The sequence below is a fragment of the Oryzias melastigma genome, linkage group LG1 (assembly GCF_002922805.2).
Source record: "Oryzias melastigma strain HK-1 linkage group LG1, ASM292280v2, whole genome shotgun sequence".
NCBI lineage: Eukaryota > Metazoa > Chordata > Actinopteri > Beloniformes > Adrianichthyidae > Oryzias > Oryzias melastigma.
Window position 1 is genome coordinate 13,042,502 of NC_050512.1, and position 22,201 is coordinate 13,064,702.

A 22,201-nucleotide genomic window follows, 5' to 3' on the forward strand; every position below is an offset into this window, starting at 1 on the left:
GGTTAAAAATTAAGCTCTTAAAAGTTAAATATGTCAAATAAAAATATGACTCACGAATGCAAATACTTATTGTTGTTACCTAACTGCAATCTCATTACGTTAAATAATTTCGTTAAAGAGGCTTCACGTGTCGGAAGAGGTTAAAGTAATTAATGTAGTTTTTCTTCCACTGCCATTGAAAGCAGCATCTTGTAAAAATAAAACGCCGTGGTGAATGTCGCCCTCTGCTGTTCAAAAGTGTGTATTGACTTCTTTAGAAATAAAAACATTTATAATCATTGAAATAAATTAAAAAAGTTTACGTGTCTGCTGGCTAAAGTAAAAGGTAACAGGCGATGGATCACTTAATGCACATCTACATGAACGAGACACATTTGTTTTCTTTGGGCACTTTTAATTTCACTTGGCATTAGAAGAAAAATAAAAACATGAAATAAAACTTTTACAGGTTTGTGTAGAAAATGAGTGATCAACGTCGAAATTACAAATATTGACAATTATGTGCTTGAAATAAAATGATCTAAGTTTTCTAAAGCAGGAACACATAGGTATTATTACAATTTACATTTGGTGCATTCTATCTTTTCCCTTTTCTTTCTGTGAAGACAGTTGGTTTTGTTAAAATATACACCTCTTAAAATGCATTGAAAACACATATATACAATAAGAGCACATGTACAAATAGCTAAAGGTGATTGAAGCTCTATCTCTGGTGTCATTTCATACATTTTGTGTGATCCAATCTCAGCATTTTTTTTTTTTGCCAGCACTTGCCTTTAACTTGGAAAAAAAACAAAATATGAAAGAAGTGGATCATGAATAAAAACTTAAAATAAAAATGAACAAATGGAAACATATTTTACATACACACATAAATTGTTTTGTAGAGTGGAAAATTGTGAAACAGATTTCTCATACTATTGTAGTCTTAGGGATCATAGTTATAGTAGTAGCTCGAATAAACATTTTAGCAGTGATGCTGAAGTCATACAAATTGTGCAGGATAATTTAGACGTCATGCTCAGAGATGTCTTCATGCTGTAAAACATCCCACTAATTAAATGCAGGAGATGCAACATTTTCTGCATTTGTGAACAGGCAAATTATTAGGAATTTGAACAGTCTTTTAATAAGATTCAAAGGTTTTAAATAGCATGATTTACAATTTCTATGGCGATAAGGTACTCTAAGCTATTATGCAATTTTTCTTTATTTCCAGTTTTTTTTAAATCAGCACACTAAAACTGAGAAGGTTATCAGTGACTCTTAAAAGCGCCAATGATCAGCAAGCTTGTGAGTGTCTAAGATGATTCATTTCCTGACATTATTTAGTTGTTTTTGGCACAAAAATCCAAATATTCTTTAAATAAGTTAAACAGTTTCCATTTGAAGATGAGTGGTTGACTGTAGCAACAACACATATATGCTGTACAGGTGTTTACAGAGTAAGACATGAGCTACTGCAGGTATCGGTACACTTTGAAGCAGTGGTTGCCAGAATCGGCCACCACGACGTGTCCGTCAGAGGTGAGCGCCAGTCCCTGCGGCCCGTACAGCGGGTCTGCTGACGTGTTGATGTAGGAGAGGAAGGAGCCGCTGCCATCAAACACCTGAGAGACAAAGACATAGCTTTACTGCTACTGTAGTTCAATCTTTGGACCACGTCTTATTTATATAAGGTATGCTAGGATACACAAGAAAACAAGCCGAGGTGATGATGAACTCTCCACACACCTGTATCCTGCTGTTGCCCCAGTCTGCTACGATGATGTTCCCATTGGCGTCCACGGAAACACCTGTGGGGGCGTTGAACTGCCCGTTGCCTTCACCGTTGGATCCAAACTTCAGCAGGAATTCTCCTTCAGTGTTGAACACCTGCATTTGGATTTTTAAAGAAGAAGAAACACAGTTAGGATATTTGAAGAACTCTCCATCACACAGATATATTAGTTACAACCCAAAATAATCTAAAGATTTAGTTTGATGGTGATCATATGTTTTACTTTGAAAGGAAACACAGGGAAAGAGAAAGTAATTCAAGACCTAAAATGATCTAAAAGGGACTGAGAAGAAATGTCAACATGAACTAAATTTTACTTTCATTTATTTAATGATCTTTATAAATAATGCAAAGAAATGTATTTATTTAATGGTTTCTGTTAACTAAAATACACATTTTTCCTTCTGATGTATTTGTTTTTCCCATTTCCTTCCTCTATTTGCAACGAGTTGAATATTTTTTTTAATGCTATGTTTGAAATTTTGGCCAAAAATATGTTCTTAAATAAAAAAAAAATTTTTAATTAATTATTTTACCCGAAAGTAATTAATTTCAAAGGCAGAACTCGGGTCTTTAACAATCTCCACATCACTGTATTGAATTAAAATGTATAAATTATAATCTTTCACAGTTTATTTGGCCCTTTTATTCACATCTGAGTGACACTTAAGTCCCTCTTCTTCTGTTCTAAATACATACTCACCTTGACAGAGTGGTTGTGGAAATCGGTCACGATGATTTCGTTGTTGTTATTGACGGCAGCAAAGTGAGGGCCTGTACCAAACACAGAAATCACCATGAATTCCACACCACCGTCAAACTCTCTGTTTGAATCAAGCCAAACGAACATCCTGTTTGTGTTCAAGCTGGACTTTTAACCATCAGGAATATATTGTGTAGCAGTGTGTTTTATTTTGCACACACTAGCATTCATTTTTAAATCTTTTGGGAGTCACAGGGCTGCTGTAGCCAGCTACTGTTCACTACCAGCTACTGTGGCTCTCTGCCTGCCTGACCCTGATTTAGCTTTGTGGACTTTCTGCTGTGTTTCACTCCTGATCTCCTGTCTGTGCCAAATAAACCTGCTGCACTTGCACCCAGCGGTCTGCCTGTTTGTGACACTGCTGGTGTTCAGAAAACACCCATAGTGCTCCAGTGACTGAATACAAAACACATCAGTTTGGGTGACTTAAAAAAAAAAAACGTATTTGAAGATGTGTTTGTACGAATACTATATTCATTTAAAAACTACATATGACCTTACCTGCAAACTGCTTGTCACCATTTCCTCGGCTGCCAAATTTGGTGACTAGCTTCCCGTTAACCTGAAAGATGAAGACGCAGCAGGCCTTGTTGTCGACCACAATGATGTGTCCGTTTTTGTCCACGGCCACGCCTTTAGGTCCCATCAGCTTCCCAGAGCCTATCTTATTCTGAAAGGAAAGGCATGCATTTCAGTGATGCATAAATCTGCATTTGTTTTTATTTTAATCATTCTCTATCTATGCAGATCCATGCTCTTTCACATATGTCAAATGTTATTTTATGTGTTCATTTATTGAAATACTGTAAGTCTATATGACATGTTATATCACTGAAACAACAAAAAAAAAAACAGTAAAGTTTGGACTTACCTTAAACTTGCCTTCACTTGAAAATATGCTGACCCATTTGTTGTCATAGTCAGCGATGATGATGTCTCCATTTGGGTGTACGGCCACACCCGTCGGCCGCTGCAGCTGACCCGGCGTCCTGCCCCGGATCCCAAAGCGGCTTTTGAACTGGCCGTCATTTGAAAACATCTACAACAAGATACAAATCTGAGTAAACAGTTAAAAACTTAACACACATTGTCGAGGGGATTTGTCTCCAAGATTTATTATCTGTCTTTCTGCCTTTTTTATTGCCAACAAAATTACCAGGCAGCTGTACTTTGATATTATAATGTTTAGTTGTCAAATCCAAAACCATCGCTGGAATTTCTCAGGCCACAATGTTGCACCGCACCCTTAGAAATCCACGGGTGCAGCAGAGAAAGCACAGCAGGTTTGACTTACTTCTTGTATTGTGGAAACATATGTTTTTTACCTGGACACATTGGTTGTTGCTGTCTGCTATCAGCACCTTCCCCAGAGATGAGGCAGCCACTCCCTGCAGATTTGTGAATTCTCCTTTGTTTCTTCCTTTTGTGCCTGTAGAACATAAAGCACTGCTGTGTTGGAACAGCTGTGTGAATAGGCTTGTTGCCTCTGAATTTGGTCAAATTTTAAGTACTTTATAATACACAACAAGCTAATATGAGAAACACCAGCATGTGCTTAAATTAAAACGAGCTAATATTGTCATTGGAATGAATTGTGACAAACTTGAAGTTGTACTTTAACCCTCATTGGTGCTAACAAACTAACAAAACCACCAAAAAAATAAATAAAAATCCTTCTTTTGGTGGAAATTATGAGATGCTAGCTTAATGCTTTTAAGCTACACTGCAAACTATTTAATAAATGCAAAGATTTGCAGATTTGAAGCACGTATTTTGAAAACTGCGTGTGAATAAGATTTGAAATCTTATTTAAAATGATTAATTTTTGATCAGACACTTTGAATATTTTACCAAGTTTTAAGTTGTTTTAACATTTTCTTGCACTAGACCTTTCCAAGCTTTTCTCCAAACCATTTGTTGTGTTTTTGTCTCATTAAGAGACAGAATCTAAAATATGGAGATTATTATCATTGAAATTGGTAGAAATTCTTTTACTCTTGACAAGAGAAAAACTTGATTTAAAACTCAACATGTGCAATAAATTTTAGTTAAGATTGTTATTTTTAATTTGTAATAAATGTTGACAAGTTAGATTGGCATTTATAGTCATTATTTTGGAAACAAAAAATTTAAAAATATGATCTAAGAAGAAAAGCTACTTTTAAATTGTATGATAATCAATTAAGATTGACCAAATTATATTAAGGTGGTATTCTCATTTTGTTCTAAAATTAGTCATTTCCACTTTTTACACATTTTTTGTCATTGTAAATCTAACAAACTACAATTAGGGAAATAAAAACTCAAAAACTAAAAACCATTTTCTTAGAAATAGCAAAAAATACTTATTATTGGACTGTATAACATTCAAGTAATCTTATCTAGCAGTTGGCTATTTTAGCTTATTTTCTAGATTTTTTTTTTATCTGATTCAGTTTCTTGTTAAGTAAAATGACTACTTGAGGACAAAATGACTTATGAGGACACATAATTTTACTACTTTTTATGGATTTTCTTCCTAAGATTAGTTTTCTTTTCATATTTTAGGCTACCTTCTTTTGCAGTGGAGTAGGCAGGCAGGACCTCATCGGGCTGCATCAATATTGGTTTGTAAAATTTAAAAAACTTAAAATAATTTGAAACCACAGTGATTCTATATTTCACAAATGTACAAGACATTCCTAGAAAAATTTGGATAGAGATTTGTTAGTTTTGCCTTTAAAAATGTCTTACATACTTCACAAAATTAAACTGAGAAAAAGTCCACAATGATTGGGCAATGTTATTATTATTGTTGGATATGGTTCAAATCATAACAACACATTTAGAGTTATTTTCCCTTACATAAATGTAATGAAAATCTTCTTACCAATTCTGAAGATGAGGTCATCCTCAATAGGGTTCTCCTTCCTCCTCCCTGCACTGTACATACTAGCTGGCCTCTTGATGGCCCTTTGCTTAATGTGTCCACTACCGGGAGACTTTAACCTTTTCTTCGTCCCGTCAGATTTTGGACATGCATCTATGGATTTGATGACTTTAATTTTGAAGGTACTTCCTTTGATGTGCTGGTTGTATAACCGCAGCGAAAGGTTAAAAGTACCCTCTTTTACAGCAGTGAAAATGTACTCATAAGTGCCATTTTTGTTATCCAGTATTTCTCCATTGTCCTTGCTGTAGTCAGGTGGGGAGATTTCAGCAGTGATGAGTGCATTGCCCATTTTGCACAATTCTCCATCCTTGTCCTTGGTTGTTATTGTGATGGAAGTGGGCACTCCCACCACACAGTGCCGTAAGCCTTCTCCCGTTGCCACAGTTTCAGATGCTACAGCATTGGTGGTCACAATAGTTCCCAGATTGTGGATGGACTTCTTTAGTCCCTCTATTTCCACAAGGAAGTCCAGTTGGTTGTTCTCTTTGGGCTGTAGAGGCAGCTCCTGGCTGGCCAGCTCCATGAGACGCTCACTCATCTGCTTCTTCACCAGGAGGACCTCGGCCTCTGTGCCATGGTTCAGGGCTTGCTCGGTGAAGTTACAGCTACTGTTGATGCCCTCCTGCCCCTGCAGCAGAGTATCCAGCTGGGCTTGAAGTACCTACACAAGAACACACCAGTTGTATGTTGTTAGGTCTAACAAGTATGTACTTCTTCACAAAAATTTGACGCTATAGTTACATTTCTTAACATTTATTATGTGAAATCCTCTGGATTTTCTTTGTTAAGTCAACATCTGCGATTTCAAAAATGGGTACGGAGAGGGATACAGTATTTGTTAGTTGCCAATTCTATAAATTTTCTCACTTAAAGGATGAGAAGCCTGTAATGTTCACTATATACACACTTCAACTGTGAGAAATAAAATTTAAATAAATGCTTCAGGAAATTCCCCCTTTTAAATCATTTATTTAAAAACAAGTTTTTTGTCAATCTCAGAACTTCATCTCAATACTTTGCAGTGCAATCCTAGTTGTCAATGACAGAGGTTAAATGTTTCCTGTAAGTTTTCATCAGGTTTTCACACACTGTAGTTGCTATTTTGGTCCATTCCTCCATGCAGATCTTCTCAAGAGCTCTGATTCAGACTTTCATCTCCCTCCACAGGTTATCTCTTGGACTGATGCTCAGAGTCTTGCTAGCCCTCTCCAGAACCTTGAAATGCCTTTTTACATTTTTTTGTTGCCTGTATGATGTGTTTGTGATCACTAGTGTCATGCTGGAAGTTCCAACCAGGTTTCCACCTTAAAGCTCTCTCTGCCTAAAACTTGAAGAATCTGACTGACAAATACTTTTCTTTTTTGCTTCAATTTCAACAACTGTGAAAATACTGGTAGGCAAAGAGGACACATGTAGACATAATGGGATTGAAAGAGCTTTAACAAATCCTTCCTGAAGACCAAAACCCGACTGTATTCTATGGACACACTCAAATGTTCCTGACCAATATACTGCATGGATTCACCTGACTTATACACGACATTCCCCTGGGCTCCAGTGTGTTGATAGCACACCAGTCAGTGAGTTGTAAGTCATTAGCTGCCCATGTGATGAAAATCCCAAAAGGACTGACAGAGCTCTCTTGTGCCAACTAGGTAATTGGATAGGTGGTTGGAGTGGTGTATATGTGCTGCCTTGACTCCACCTATCAAACCAACTGAGTCCTCGACAGACAGATGTGGCAACTAAGTGGGTGGTAAAAGGGTTAAGAACAACTTTATAAACTAAAACTGAAACAGAGCTAAAGCATATTCCAGCAATGTGACCTCCAATCTAAATGTCACAATTAAGTTCTTCACCTTCTGCTTGAGACCATAGTTGACCTCCAGCTCCATGAGAAGGACACTCTTCCGGACGTTGAGCGTCTTCTGCAGCTCATCAAAGGCTGTGTGGATGTCATCCTCAATGGAGCTCTTCTGATTTGTCAGTTGTTGCAAAATCTCTGACAGTATGTGCAAAGCTGAGTCGATCTCTGGTAACCTGGAGCCAACACGAAGAGGTTAGATGTCATACAACAAAGTCCGACTTAGATCCACGTGTCCCTAATCAATACTATGATTCAGTGTAAGAGGTCCAGTTGTACCTCTTCTTGGCAACATCAAGTTGGTCTTGCAGTGAGGCTTTGTGTTGCTCAACGACATCTCTGAGAGGCACAGTTGGATGCTCTCCGTGTTCACCACTTGTGCACTCCTGACACATGGCTGTCTCACATGGAGGACAGTAAAACTCCATGACCTAAATTAGAGGAAGCGAGAAGATAACACAACAAACATTTACATTAAGTCGGATCTAGAACCAATCAGGAATATTTATGCTCTAAATGAACACAGCAGACTTGTTGATCCCATGGATAAACTTCCACTAGGTAGATGTTTGATGTTAACTAATTGGAATGAGTGGTTCTCACACTGCCTCCATGGTTGGGACAGGACAGCAGTTGACCTGTAGCAACACAGGCGATGTTGTTAAGAATGGCGTCCTCTTGGCTGCAGTTGTCCGGCGCCCGCTGCAGCACATCCATCAGGTTGGTGATAAAGAAGTTGTTCTGCAATGCCGCCACACCTTTTTCCGGCAGGATCGAGGTCTGGCGGCAAACGGGACACGACAAAGTGAGGCTGTGGGCGGGGATGTAGTTCTGCAGGCACCTAAAAGGGGAGAGAATACAACAGAAAACACGTGTTTTTTTAAATTTCTTCAACAGGAATAGAAATCTTAGGACATTTTGAGGCTCTTTAAGGTGAAGCTTTTCTCTAAAGGTGAAACACAGGACATGCCTAACAATGTGGTTGCTCTAATTTGCTTTGCAAATCAAAGGAACCAAATACCTGAAACTAGTTTTGATGGGGCATCTCTCAATGAGTGTGCAGACACTGTATGAGAGGAGATGCTAATTTAGCTGTAGGAGTTGTGTTTTCCCAATTTGATTAGGTTGAATCTTGTAAAGCTTAAAATGGTCAAATGCATCTCTCAGAAGGATCATTTGGAATTAAATAAATATAACTCAGTAACTCCACTCACCTCTCACAGAAGGTGTGCAAGCAGGGCAGGACTTTGGGGTTTTCGTAGCGGTCCAGACATATGCTGCAGATCAGGAACTGCTTGTCAATTTGGCGAAAAACAGGACTGGGAATAGAGGAGATTTCACTGGCCATCCTAAAACTGGGACATGGGAACACACGTTCTTCTTATCCTGCACCCTAAAGAGTGAAACAAAGAAGTAAATGCACGTGTGGAAAAAACTGAAAGGCAGAACACATGATCACCGTGACGACGTCATGGAGATGAGTGGAAATCTGAGGGTGATAAAGATCTTTCTTTAGTCTCTCATTGAATGTAAATAAGTGAACCGTGATATGACGGAATATTTTAATCTTGCTGTGGCACTGAGTCTTATCTAAAGTGATCACAATCTGCACCAATGTAACAAAAAGTTTACATTTTTTAAGATAAAAAAACAACAAAAACAGTGACAAGATTTGGAAATCTGTCTTTTTAGCGAAATAACGTGAACATGTTTTTCTGGTGGTAAAACTATTCTTGTAGCTTAAAGTTAAAATAGAAAAGTTGCATTACCTGTGATAATGCTAGTGTGAATAATTTGCTAAATGTTGTTGCTGAAAATTTTGATACCAATGGTGCGTAAGTGTTAAGTGCATTTCTATGGAACTAAAATAAAATTGCATAAATTGCGAAGAATGTTAAAATGTAGATTTTAATTGTAAAAGTACAAGCAGGAAATCTATGTGTGCTGAATGTTTTCATACCAGTATTGCACAGGTTTAAAAAAGCATAAAGTATTTGCACCAGAGCACAAAGCAAAGCCCATAAAGACATGAGGACAGAGTCTGGTGTGGATGAACTGGCCTGCACAGAGTCCTGACCCGAACTGAAAAGAACCCCTTTGAGATGAATAAAAGTGGAGACTGAGAATCAGACCTTCTCCACCAGCATCAGTGTGTGATCTGACCAATGCGCTTTTGGATGAATGGTCAACAATTCCTATAAAAACACTCCTCAATCTTGTGGAAAGCCTTCCCAGAAGAGTTGAAGCTGTAAACGATGCTCTGACATCACTTTTCCTTCATGATGTTCATGGTGGTCATAGAACTCAGTTACCTTTTCTGGTTACTACAGCCTGACTCTTTTCTTTACTATTTCAGTCTATTTTGTCCACAAGAAAGAGGAAGCCACCAGCTGCAGCCTGTAAGCTGGACCGGAGTCGAGTGTTTGTCATAAAGCTTTTAAGCCATAAATAGTTGATGATAAAGTAAAAGCAGTGCACTCTGTTCATAGAAGCACGGATGAGTCCTTCACACCAAAACATCAGAGTTTTATCCGAGCAGGCATCACGTCCATTTTTGTCTCCTGTTTTACTCTGAAACATCTTTTTTTTTGGGTTGCTTTTGTGCTTTTCCAGTAACTCTGTCTGTCAGCTAGCAGAGATGCAGAAAGTGTGTCAGTGCCTTTATTGTCTCTTCACATTGATGCTACAGGGGGAGAAAAACAGGCCACCTCTGCCACTGACAGGAACCCCTCAGGGAGTGTTCTTCCTTCTTCTCTTCATTCTTCATACTCCTTCTGTTTAGAATTTAATGCTTTAGTTGGCTCGAGAGTGGGGAAAAAGGGAACATTAGCTGATAAAACCTGAAATATTTTAGAAATAGTGACGATAGCATTTAGAGCAAGCATGGTGATGTTAGCATTTAAGAACCACCTAGCTCATCCCTGCAGAATCCAAACTCAATTGCTGGAAGAAAAATCCTAAATCCTGCCATAACAGAAGAGCACAAGGTCGCAGCAGCCACAGCAAGCTCCACTCTTACATAACTGGAGCTGCACCAGCTAAGCGGAATAATTCCTGCTGGACTGAGTCGTCCTATGACATGCAGAGAGAGGCACGCCTAACACAGTGATTTGCAGCTTTTAAAATAAATCGAGAACACAACTGAGAAAAAAAACTGGAACAACTATTTAGAAGAGGACTTACACAGCTGCTTCAACGGACAGATCAACAGGCATCATCCGCTCCAGAACACAACTGTAAACACTAGTGGATCCAGTGAGTGACAGAGGTTCGTGCACTAAACACGCCTCTAAAGTCACAGCAATCCTGACGTGAAAACGCACCTCGATCTCATCAGCAGAGAGGAGTCAAACATGAGATTCCAGGCTGTGTGGGAGCGAGAGAGCTTCCCCCAGTGTTTATGCGCACACGTGAGCAAAAGATGAGGGGGGGTGATTGAGCCAGATTGTGTTTCAGCTTTACATCATCTTCTCCTGCCCCTCCCCATTTCCCTCCTCTTCCTCCTCATCATTTCCTCTCCTCTCATCCTTTTCTGGCTCAGCCTGTCTCCTCTCTCTGAAGTCAGAGCTGCTTCACTGCAGAGACTCACTGTAAAAGTGCAACGCATCAGGACTGTGTGAGCAAGTTTAGTCTGGTTGGGTGGTGAAAAAAAAACAAAAAAACACAGCATTTGAAGGGTACCTCTACAGCCAATAGGGATGCAACTGTGTTCTCTGTAAGTGCAGCTGCATGTGAAAGCTGCTGAGTCACTGTGCCATTGGGAGCAGTATAAGAGATAAGCAGAAGGAACACTGGAAAGTGGGATGTGTCCTTTGCATCCAGAGGAACAGCTCACTTTAGATGTTTTGGAGATATATGCGGGGAAGAAAATTGAGATGATTTTATTGATGGATGCTGAGGAAAGAGGAGATTCATAGTAAAGGAGGACATGAGGGTGGTTAGTGTTGGGGAGAAGGATGCAGACATGTTTAGAGGGAGGCGGATCAGGAAGCTTGTGGACCGCTCACTGCATCAGCTGCTTCTGATTGACAATGATTTGAATAAAGCCATACTCAGAAATGCAGTTTTAGTTTAGTATTAGTTTTAGCATCTTTGTTATACATGTCCTCAATCATGGGGAAAAAACACAGTTTTCATTTGGAGTGGGTCTCTAAACAAATCCAACATTTTGAAAGGAAACATGCACTTTTAATTGGATTATTGTGTTTTTGTTAATTAAACATCTGTTGTTCATGTATATCCAGAACAGTTTGATGACTGTAAATTCTTGCACAATCTAAAACAAAAAGGAACAATTTGATGGATTTTTTTTTACAAATCTAAACTGACAGAAAGATCCATTTGTGTAGAATTTGCCACATTAATTCATTATCTGTGTTTTTAATTCTCAGCCTAAGAAACATGTTTTCACAATAGTGCAATATTAGTTCATGAGCATATAAAAGTCTTTATTGTTTTTATTTTTTGTTGGAGTAAACTGAACTATGTTTTTCATGCATCCTAATGTTTTAAACTTTAGAAGACAGTATCAATAAAAAAAGCACCAAATTCTTAAATGAATTGTTAAGATTGCTATATGAGTAACAATCTTCTTGTTGCCATTTAAGTCCTAATCGGAATTAGAAAAAAAATTCTGCTGCAGAAATACTAATCTTAAAAACAAGCATGTCAGTAAGTTAAACTTTAAACTACTTTTATCACAAAACAAAATATTACTTAATTGTAAGAAAAGCATTTTGGTAACTGGAGGGTGTGGAGTGGAGCAATGGGGGCGATTACTAGGGAATCCTGGAAAAAGTGAAATTCTCAGATCAAAAACTTTGTTAGCACAATGGGCTCTAGCATGCGTGATGAGTCAGCCTGCTAAAGAGCTTTGATCTCAACCCTGGAGACACAAAGAAGCCAAAGGCAACAAAGAAATCAAAAGAATACTGCAAAAAAAAAATAAAAATAGAAACATTTTTCAACGATAAATTATTGGAAAAACAATTACAATGTATGTTCAATCATTCTGGAGGTCAAAATACTTTTAGATACATGTAAAAAAAAAAGATTGACCTGGACTTGTTTTGATTTGTATAATGCAAATTTTCATGCCTCATTTTCCATTGTCAGATCAAACCACTTCTGTAACAAACAACAAGAACCATCAGCTCTCTTTTTATTATTTAAAAGAGAAGAAAATTAAGAATTTAAACTCATTCTGATGCTGATCCCAAAATCTATAGTAATCAAATCTGCATGGAGGAAATAATGTAAAGATCACAAACTATTACATGATCTGTTCTCTTTAACAAGCTATTTTCTCAGTTATAATTACAAAATATGTAAAGATAATTAAAAGCCGGGCTTTGAAGTTTCCAGGTTCACAGGAACCGTATTTATTTAAAATGAAAGTACATTTTTGAAAGGCTGAGTAAAGCCAAAAGAACAACAACAGCTCCGGGGTAGAGACTGACACTGTGATCTAACCTGTTTAGGTGCTTTACACCCACATCACAACCCCTCAGCTTTAGAAGAATGGACAGAGACAGTCAGCTGACACTGGAAGAAAAACTTCAACCTGGTGAGTATGCCTTTTATCAGCCAAGAAAATGGTATAATTTGAATAAATACAATCAACCAAATACTGCTTTAAAACATGATTTTTACCTCAGGGATGACCATGGCTTTAAATGTTTCTCCATCCACTTTTATAAAATTGATGTATTTATTTCCTGTTATTTTACAAATAAAATTAAAAAAGTATTTTTTTTTAAATAAATTTACATAATTCAATGTTTAATTCAAGTGGTGCTGACAAAAAGAACAAAAAACAAACATTTATTAAATGGTCATCAAAGAAATAAGCCATGTTGAAACAACTGCAGCAACGACTGAACAGATCATTTGTCTGGTTGTGTGCTTCATTGATCTTTTTGTGTTTTATGCATGTATCAAAGCTGAGGTCAGACACTTAAGAAACATAGATAACACGTGGAATATTGTTCAGTTTGGCAATACTTGTGGTTTCCAGCTGTGTTTTTTAAAAACTTTATTAAAGTTCAGCTTTGGGGAGATTTGCATGCATAAAATCTTTAAAAAAAAAAAATAATAAAGTGTTTGCACAAATGACTTAAGACCTGATAAAAAAAAATCCAAAATAAAAATACAAAGGCAAAAGCAACTATGAAGTAGCAGCAATTTCTCTGATCATTATTGAGCCGTTACTCGTCTTATCTCCAGTTTGTCTTCTGTTGTCAGCCTGGCTGTGCATGAAAGTCTGTTGATTAACAAGAAATTCAAGGATTCTTATAACAGAGTGGAGGAAACCGTCTAACCGTCTTGTGCAACAGCTCACAAAGCCAAGTTAAGACCTCAAATACAATCTAATAAAGTAAGGATAAACATACTAATAGTGTTGCAATTAACCAAAGTCATTATCCAATGAAACATTATGGTCATATATAATCAAATGTAAGCCTAAAGCAATAATTTAAGCATACATTTGTGCAACTTGCTTTTCACTTAAGGTTTTAATTTGCTAATCAACAAAACATGATATTTTCTGATTTGTCAAAACTGATTTTAGGACCAAAACTGCTAAACTGCCTCAAAACATTACAGATGGGGCTGCATATTTACCACAGAGTGCTGAGTCGTGGTTCACTTTGACTCCAACTTGATCTGATTTCCCTCATGACAAAACAGTCTGATTGCTTGTCTCTCAAAAATTCTGTTACACTCTGTTCACAAAAGCAGTTTTGGAGCTCTGTGACTCCTACAACCTCCAACTTATCTGTCTCTCATTTGCTTTGTCTAAACCAGTGATCTCCCACACTGATCCTGCTGGTTTTTCTAGGAGACCCTTCTCTCTTTGCTCCTGATTAGCTGGATCAGGTGGTTGACGAAACATGCAGGGTGGTCACTAACAAGGGTTAGAGACCACTGGTCTAAAGATCACTGCAATCAGGAGCAGATAATATGGACTTAAACAAGTACCGTATTTTTCGGACTATAAGTCGCACCGGAGTATAAGTCGCAGGGGCCAAAAAATGCATAATGAAGAAGAAAAAAACCATACATAAGTCGCACCGGAGTATAAGTCGCATTTTTTTCAAGTAATTTATTTTACAAACTGGTTGAAAAAAATGACATTACATCATCCTGGAAGGTAAGTTATAACATTCATAAGTGAATAGAGAACAGGCTGAATATGTGTCAACACATATTAGCATCATGAAAAAAACGAAAAGGTGTAGCATTTATATAACATAACAGTTTTATTTAACTATAGCCTCAAGAACTCATCAACTTTGTATCTTTACTGTAATTAATTGCACGCAATCTCACTCCATATCACTAAATCCCTTAAATTCTTAGTCCTCTGTGTCACGTCTGAATAACTAAAGTAAATAAAGTAAATAAAGTAATTGCATAGATCACCATAAGAGGGCACTCTAGACTTACGCTCCATATCTCATCTCATTAAAAATTCGTATATAAGTCGCACTGGAGTATAAGTCGCAAGGACATTCAATCTATGAAAAAAACCGCGACTTATAGTCCGGAAAATACGGTAACTGCAACTAAAGCTGATATCATATCTTCATTATAAAGAAAGGCTGATTGCATTTATTGTTCAGCCTGTCTACTTGGAGCCTGCTAATGTCATCATGTGAACCAAAACGGTCAAACTGTGGTGACCCTGGTCATGACACCAATCACCGTGTTATGGGAGCACGAGTCACAGCCTTGAGAAATAAGCAGAGGCTCAAAGTAATCTAAAGCATCAGAATGATCAGAGATTATGCCTTTGTCATCATCAAATCTCATTTTACTACTTCACATTTAAAAATCTACAACTTTTATTTTGGAAAGCTTAAGAAACAAAAAAACAAGATTTGTGTGGCCACCATTACCCTTTCCTAATGTTTGTCTGATTGTATTACATGCCTCAGAGAATAAAACGGAGCAAAGAGTGAACAGAAACCCTGAGTCAGTGCGTCAGTCGGCTATCTGTCAACCATGCACTCTGGGGGCAGATGATAAGGCATGTGTGTGTGTGTGTGTGTGTGGGAACGAGAGCATGCACAGAAGCTGAAGTCCTCAGATGTAAGAACACTAGAAACTGACCATGCTTGCACATCTGTCAACCAGAATTCACAGAAGTGATAGGTGACACCCACATTCAACGTCGTTTCTAGCTTTTGATTTAGCTGCTAATTAATCATATTGATGACACAACACAAAAAAACATTAAAGCTTCTGCTTAATATTGATAACTAACATCTGTTCTGCAATTTTAATGTTATATTTTATGACCAGGGCCGTTTTAGTGATCCATTACAGCTATTTTAATGCATTTATTTCCATAATACAGACTGAATTCTGTGTGCCTCAAAAGACCAGTCATACAAAGTTTAACGATGCAGCAAATGAGACTGCATACATCATTAACTTTACAACATTTTGAAGCCTTTTTTTATATTAGCAAGTGATGCATGAAAGCCACACTTTCATTTGAAGATTGCATGCTGGAACTGTGAAACAAGTGTATACAAACACACATCTTTCATACCAGATGAACAGATACCGGAGAGTATCACATAAAAGAAATAAAAGTTCTCAGACAATGATCACAAGCACTTTTTTGAGCATAAATGAGAAGTTTCAGTCAGTGAACATCTGAATTTGAGTGATATGTTGGAGCAATCCAATTTTAGCCCACAAGAATTTCAGAAAAAAACCTTAAAACTTCAAAAATCATATTTTTTGTTAATTTTTTCATCATCCAAAAACATGTTTCCACCATTCTATAATAAATTCTTTATCGTAATTATGAAAGTTCCTCATCTTTAGGTTACAACTTACTTGAACTCCATGGTTGCTTCTCGATCACTGACACTCAATCCTTCTCCTGTTTGATATGCTGTGGCGCGTGTGCAGTCAGAGATGCATGTGAAAGGTCTGAGCTGTTAGAGTAATCCAAACAGACTGACGGGGAGTCACTGAGCAGGCAGAGGTGAAGGGGGAGGGTCCTAAGGTGGAGTACAAGCAAACCAGGCACCAATAGGAGGCTGGAGGAGGCTGACTTTCACGCATGCGCTGCTCTTTAACCCCAGAGAGGGCAGAAGTCCTGACAAGCACGGAAGAGGAGCAGATAAGAAACTCAATATTGTCCACGTCCCAACTTTCTGTATTTGTAATGTGTACATCTAAAATGTTTAAATGTTTAAATATGCATAAAAGAGATGCCACAGTAAAAAGTGTGGTTAATTTAGTAATAAAACTGTAAATCTCTAATGAAGGAAGTCAGGACAAAAAATACAACATTGAAACCAAAAATAATCACTGACTGTAAATTATCTGGAAAGTATTTGCAAATAAAGTGAAAGAGGAACTCCATGACTGCCATTACAACCTGCTTGTGTAAGCGTCATCACAAAATCTAAATCACAAAATTCTTTACAGTGATCTTTTAATTATGATTTTACAGTTTTTGGCCAAAATTAAAAAGCCTTTGTTGTTATTCAAAACATATTTTCTAAAGACTTCATCAGAAATTTGCCTCTGAATTGACTGTTGGCATGAAAGTAACCCCATCATGATATCCCATCATTCCTTTGTTTAACACTCTCTCCTGTTAATTTAAGTTAACATAAGTGAAAATTAGGGTAGCAAAAACGGAGCAAGCAATATCAAAGCTATCCAGCGGTGCAGTTTTGAGTCTGATGGAAGCTTAGACAAAGAAACCAAAGACTTACATGGATCTATTAGTCTTTAAATGGATACATCCAACTTCTAACAGAGCAGGGAGACTGCTGGGTCACAAACCTGTGCTTTATATCTGCACCTGATTCATCACGATTTGAATCAAGAAAACCTCGAAAATGTAGTTTTAATCTTTAATCTGTCTTCCATCTTGAGAAAAAAGCTACTGGAACACGCTAAAAACACAGAAGATACATCTATTCATTGGAGTACATCTTTAACGACCTCTAGAAAAGCTGACCTGACTGTCAAAATGCTATAATCAATAGCAAAGAATAAAATAAGAATATTTAAGAATTTATAACGTTCTTGAACTTCTGGTCCACTTCAAAAAACACCCAACAGTGAAAGGAAGTGCTGTTCCGACTCCTAACACCAGGCTTCCTCTGTTGTCTGCACATTTTCACTGTTTACCCCTGGCAGGAAGAACAACACAGCACTTAGTCTCCAGAGGGTTTCCCATCTCTTGACATTTTATTGGCAAGCGGCAAACAGGGTTTTCCAGTGATTATCAGAATGCATCTGTTTTCTCTGTGTTCATTGTTAAGTGGATTACTCAGTACAGGAAGGCCGAGTATGGAAACAGAAAAAAGGGAATTTGATTTTCTATTCCTTTCTTTATTATCATTTGGGATGTGTCTGGCTCAGAAGTTGGAGCTAAATGGAATCTAAGACTGCTGGTCTGGAGGGTTTAGGAACTAAACTAAAAACGAAACTGTTTCACAGGATAATGTGGGATATATTTATTATTTTTCTTGAGTTTAAGCAGATAATTTATTATTGTAAACACACTTTAATAAATATTTTGCTGGTTGAGTACCATTTTTTACTTTACAAAAGGTAGTCACAAACTTAAATAATAATTTAAGCAGATTATACCACTTATATCCCAGATCATTTTTCAGCAATAGACAAATTAAAAGAGACATTTCATCTTTTTGTTCATTTTTTACATCTATGGGTCCTCAAAATGTTGGATTCTGAAGACTTTTTCTAACAAAGTTTCACAATTTTATGCAAATTGAAGGTTGGATAATTTGTGCCTATTTTGTTGAGTTCTGTTTACAGCACAAGTGAGTAATTTAGGACAATTTCTGTCCTAAAATAGAAACTCAGGAGAGAAAATGACTCATGACAGGAGTCTGTCCTTTGGGTGGTGATGTGTACTCTTTTAGGTTTTGAGAAGCGTATATTTGGTCTTACATGCGACTGAATACTAAAAAAATCTAATGGCAACAAAGTGGTGCTGGGAAAACTGTGACCTGTAAACTCGACAGGTTGATGTCTATCAAATATGCTAGGGAAACTCCACAAATGAAGCTCCAGCTCCCCCTTTCATCCTCTGCAGCTTGACAAAGTTAGAGGATGTTCACTGATGATGGAGCTTCAGGCTCACTGGATGAGCCCACTGATCCTGGAAGGTGAAAGTGTCGCAGTGCAGCAGTTCAGAACAGAAGGCCTAAAGGAGCTTTAGCCTGAATACCACAACTAGTCAACGGGCAATGAAAAAACATGCCAATCATGTTAATTAACTGCTGCTGGGCAGCACGCACCCAAATGAAGAATTGACTTTGTTCAGAGGCAGTAACTCTGGTTTATAAAGCACCTGGTCCTCTGTACTATTACATACTTCCGGTGCTTATTTGCTGTTTAGAAAAAGTAGCCCTAAGAATGTTAAAAATATAACAAATATTACTTCTTAGTTCAGGTACTATTAGCCTGGTGCTGCTAACTGTAAGCTCTTACTAAATGGACTATCAAGTTCTAACTTCAATTAAAATAACTGTTCTGTGAGATTTGCTGCTACAGGTGTTTGTTAAAATGATGCCAGCTTAGAAAAGAAAATATTTCAATACTTTAATGTTCAAATTGATATGGCTCTGGTGCCAAAAGTTTTTTTTTTTGATACTACTTGAATACCATATTCCATACTTAGCCTCCATGAGAGTATGACTTAAAATTTGAATGCTACAAATGTAGATTTAAAAGAAGAATGCTGTTATTCATAGAAAAATCAGTAAACAGATCTATTGAATCACAAAACAACAAAAAGAACATGTCTTTCCCTGTTATAGTTATGGTTATAATTTAATAACTAGGTAATACTTTTAAAACTAATTTTTATTGTTAAGTAATGCATAAGTAAGATTTTTTTAAACTATTAAATAAAGTGCAAACAGACCCTTTTATGGATCGTCTTGTATTACTAAATGCATTAGATGGCAGTTAACTAGTGTTTGTTACTCAATCTTGCTTATTTCATATATAAAGCAGTAATAAAAGTTGTCTTATAGAATTTCTTAGCATTATATTTGCATTGTTAGTTCATATATCTATATGAAAATCATATTGATGATGGGAAGTGGGGGGTTATTTCATACCAGAAGTCCCGCCCACAACTCAGAGGTGAATCTCTAATTAATTCCAGCTGCTCTGCAAAAAACTATGTCCTGCAGAAACTTTGTCCTAGAAGACGACACTGTTTTTAAAAATTTGGCTAAAAACAGCATAATTATAACTAAAAGACCACTGGGGACACTTTAAAAATAGATCATAAGATGATCAGAGTGGGACTTTAATAAAAGTTTAAAAGTCTCATTAGCATTACTTAAGTATTAACTAACGATGGTTTCTAATTATAAACTGATTATTGGAAACTTGTTAAGTGTGAACAGTTTTCCCTTTGGCAACACATAATAAATATCTGAAAATCTCAGTTTTTCTTTTTTTTGCAAGTAAATACAATACGGAAACTACTATTTTCCAAAATATAACTTTTTCCTTAATAAAATAGGCAAAAAAACATCTTTATGTAGCAGTATCTTTCAAGCGTACTGGCAAGTATTTGACCTGAGTATCTTACAGTTAATAACTATATCAGTGTACAGGGAGTTCTTTATTGCCCCCAAACCTTAACATTTAACACAGAACAAACAGAAGACCCGAGTGCGTTCACACAGTTCAGTCTCAGTGACATCAGCTGTTTCCTTTCACACATGCATCCTTCACATTCACACAGCTCCAGTATCACCTCTGACACCTTTACAAGTCTGTACTTCAAATGACACATCAGTGATGGAGAGGCTGTCTGAATTTGACAATTAGGTCATAGTGCACATACAATTTGTCTGAAAGCTAAACCTGGCTCCAAATTGAAATGATAAAGAACTTTGACTCACTTAAAAGGTTCCCAACAGAGGTTTACACAGGTAAATATGACAGATCAATGTCTATACAGACCAGGGGTGTAAGAAAATATAATTTCAGTGAAATATTGCAATGCTTTATTTGACAATACTTGTATTGATTTAAAATGCTGGTCTTATTAATTAAATAAAAGTCTTACTTTTGTTTTCCTCTAAAATATTTCCTAATTTACCAAAAGAAAAGCACCATGAATTTGCTTGGGTAAAAGCAATGTGTTTATGAGATACAGTTGCAGTGCTTAATGTTTATTAAATAACATAAATTTTACAATTTTACTTTTCTGCAAAATCTATTCATATTCAGATAATTCTTAAGTCATAATTTAAAAAAAAAATAGTGAAATATTGTATCATATTATGACATGTTCCATGTACCCCCACTCCAGACGTATTTTCAGCTACAATCATTGCAGAATTAACACACGGATGTGCTCTCGCAGCTGCAGCAGCTCAGTGGACCGCAGCGGTGGGAGAGGTATGCAGCTCTGTCACATCGCTTTCTGCAGGATCACTCCCTGTACTGAGGGGCCTCTCATGTAGCCACAACTGAAAAAAACTGAGGGATGACTAAAGCTAGATCAGAGCATCCAGAGACTCTGATCGTCTGAGCTTCTCAGATCAGCAGGATTACAGCATCCACCGATGGACGGCAAATACAGTCACACATCAGTCTCTGTAGTTTAGCTCTAATGAACAAGTTTTCATTGACAAATGCAACTGAAACATGATTTAAATGTTTGAAGAGAAAAAGTTACGCAAATCACCCTATCTGTAATATGAATATCAGACTTTTTATAATAGAAGTCACTAACTTTATAATCTATTTGTATTAATAATTTATATTAAAAAATGGTGGATGTTACATTTGTTATTCCAGGTTTTATCTCTTTTTATAAAACAATAAAAGACTTATTAACATTGCCTCAAACATTAAAGCCAGCACACTGTAGAGGTGACAGTTTTATTCATTTACTGATTGCATTAAAAGCATTAGACAATAGAAAACAAGTATAATACAGATGCTTTTACTAACCTTCACGCAATCCTCCTGCACACTGACGCATGAATCACAGGACTGCAAAGACCAACCACTGCCGGGTCTCCCTCCGTCCACTCTGGAGCTGGGCTGGAAACAGCTCAACCTCACTTCCACCTCCTTATTAAAGGGCCAGACCAAAAAAAAAAAGAAAGCAGAAGGCACATGAGAGGTGGGAGGGTTCATCTCATTCATAATATATAGATTCATATAAAAATAGTTTGGAGGCTTTTGGATTATTTATGTGGGATTATGTCATATGCTGGTCTGTTTTGAAATACATGTTTTCAACAGATACATCTAAATTATTGATGTTGCTAAAAAGTTAGATTCAGTACAATTAAAAATATAATGTTTAACCTCAGGTTCATGAGATAGAATTGTAATCTTACTTGGCCTGTTGTGAAGAATGTATGAACAAACTAAAGGGTTAAAGCCAGATCACTGACCTGGAACAACATCATTGATAAAACAGCACTTTAGAGACTCACCAGCTGTTGCTTTGTTCTGAACATGTTTTTTTACACACACTAATTTCTTCAATATCTTTCAAATTACGAAAATTTCATTGCTAAAATTGTATCAGACCCAAGTTATTTTAACTTAACCCTGGAGCACTATCGCTGGGTGAACAGAAGTATTTACATGGTTTTCAATATATTGCATTTTTCTGAGTGTCATCCCTGGACTAAAGGCCAACTCTCCAGAACCTTTTTTTTTTTTTTTTATCAATTTTTGTTCTCAAATTCCTAATTTTTCCATAATTTTTGAGCATGTACTAGGATCTTTCTATGTTTTTATTTTCCATTTTGATATATGACCCTTAGTTGAAAAAAACATAAAACTAATTTAATTTAATTTATATTT

The 22,201-nt window shown here is 36.8% G+C and overlaps 1 protein-coding gene across 3 annotated transcripts; it reads right to left on the minus strand.

Annotated features, from left to right (window-relative positions):
- Positions 1-373: 373 nt before the first annotated feature.
- On the minus strand, positions 374-21,449 carry trim2a (tripartite motif containing 2a). Of its 3 annotated transcripts, none has more exons than XM_024259892.2 (12): positions 21,332-21,449; positions 8,554-8,732; positions 7,943-8,180; positions 7,619-7,770; positions 7,335-7,515; positions 5,413-6,136; positions 3,869-3,972; positions 3,415-3,582; positions 3,045-3,213; positions 2,484-2,554; positions 1,735-1,875; positions 374-1,610 (listed from the first exon to the last, which is right to left on the minus strand). In XM_024259892.2, the coding sequence occupies exons 2-12, from the start codon at positions 8,685-8,687 to the stop codon at positions 1,458-1,460; spliced, it is 2,235 nt and encodes a 744-aa protein (XP_024115660.1). In that variant the 5' UTR covers positions 8,688-8,732; positions 21,332-21,449; the 3' UTR covers positions 374-1,457. The 3 variants fall into 3 exon arrangements, with proteins under 3 accessions (XP_024115660.1, XP_024115658.1, XP_024115659.1); XM_024259890.2 differs by lacking the exon at positions 21,332-21,449 and adding an exon at positions 16,193-16,326; XM_024259891.2 differs by lacking the exon at positions 21,332-21,449 and adding an exon at positions 10,523-11,456.
- Positions 21,450-22,201: the final 752 nt, after the last annotated feature.

Excerpts from the sequence above, each read along its gene's own strand:
- trim2a (XM_024259892.2), bottom strand. The coding sequence starts at position 8,687 with ATGGCCAGTGAAATCTCCTCTATTCCCAGTCCTGTTTTTCGCCAAATT. Across the intron at positions 7,771-7,942 it reads GTCCCAACCATGGAGGCAGT|GTCATGGAGTTTTACTGTCC; the intron begins GTGAGAACCACT and ends CCTCTAATTTAG. Across the intron at positions 2,555-3,044 it reads TGGTGACAAGCAGTTTGCAG|GCCCTCACTTTGCTGCCGTC; the intron begins GTAAGGTCATAT and ends TGTTTGGTACAG.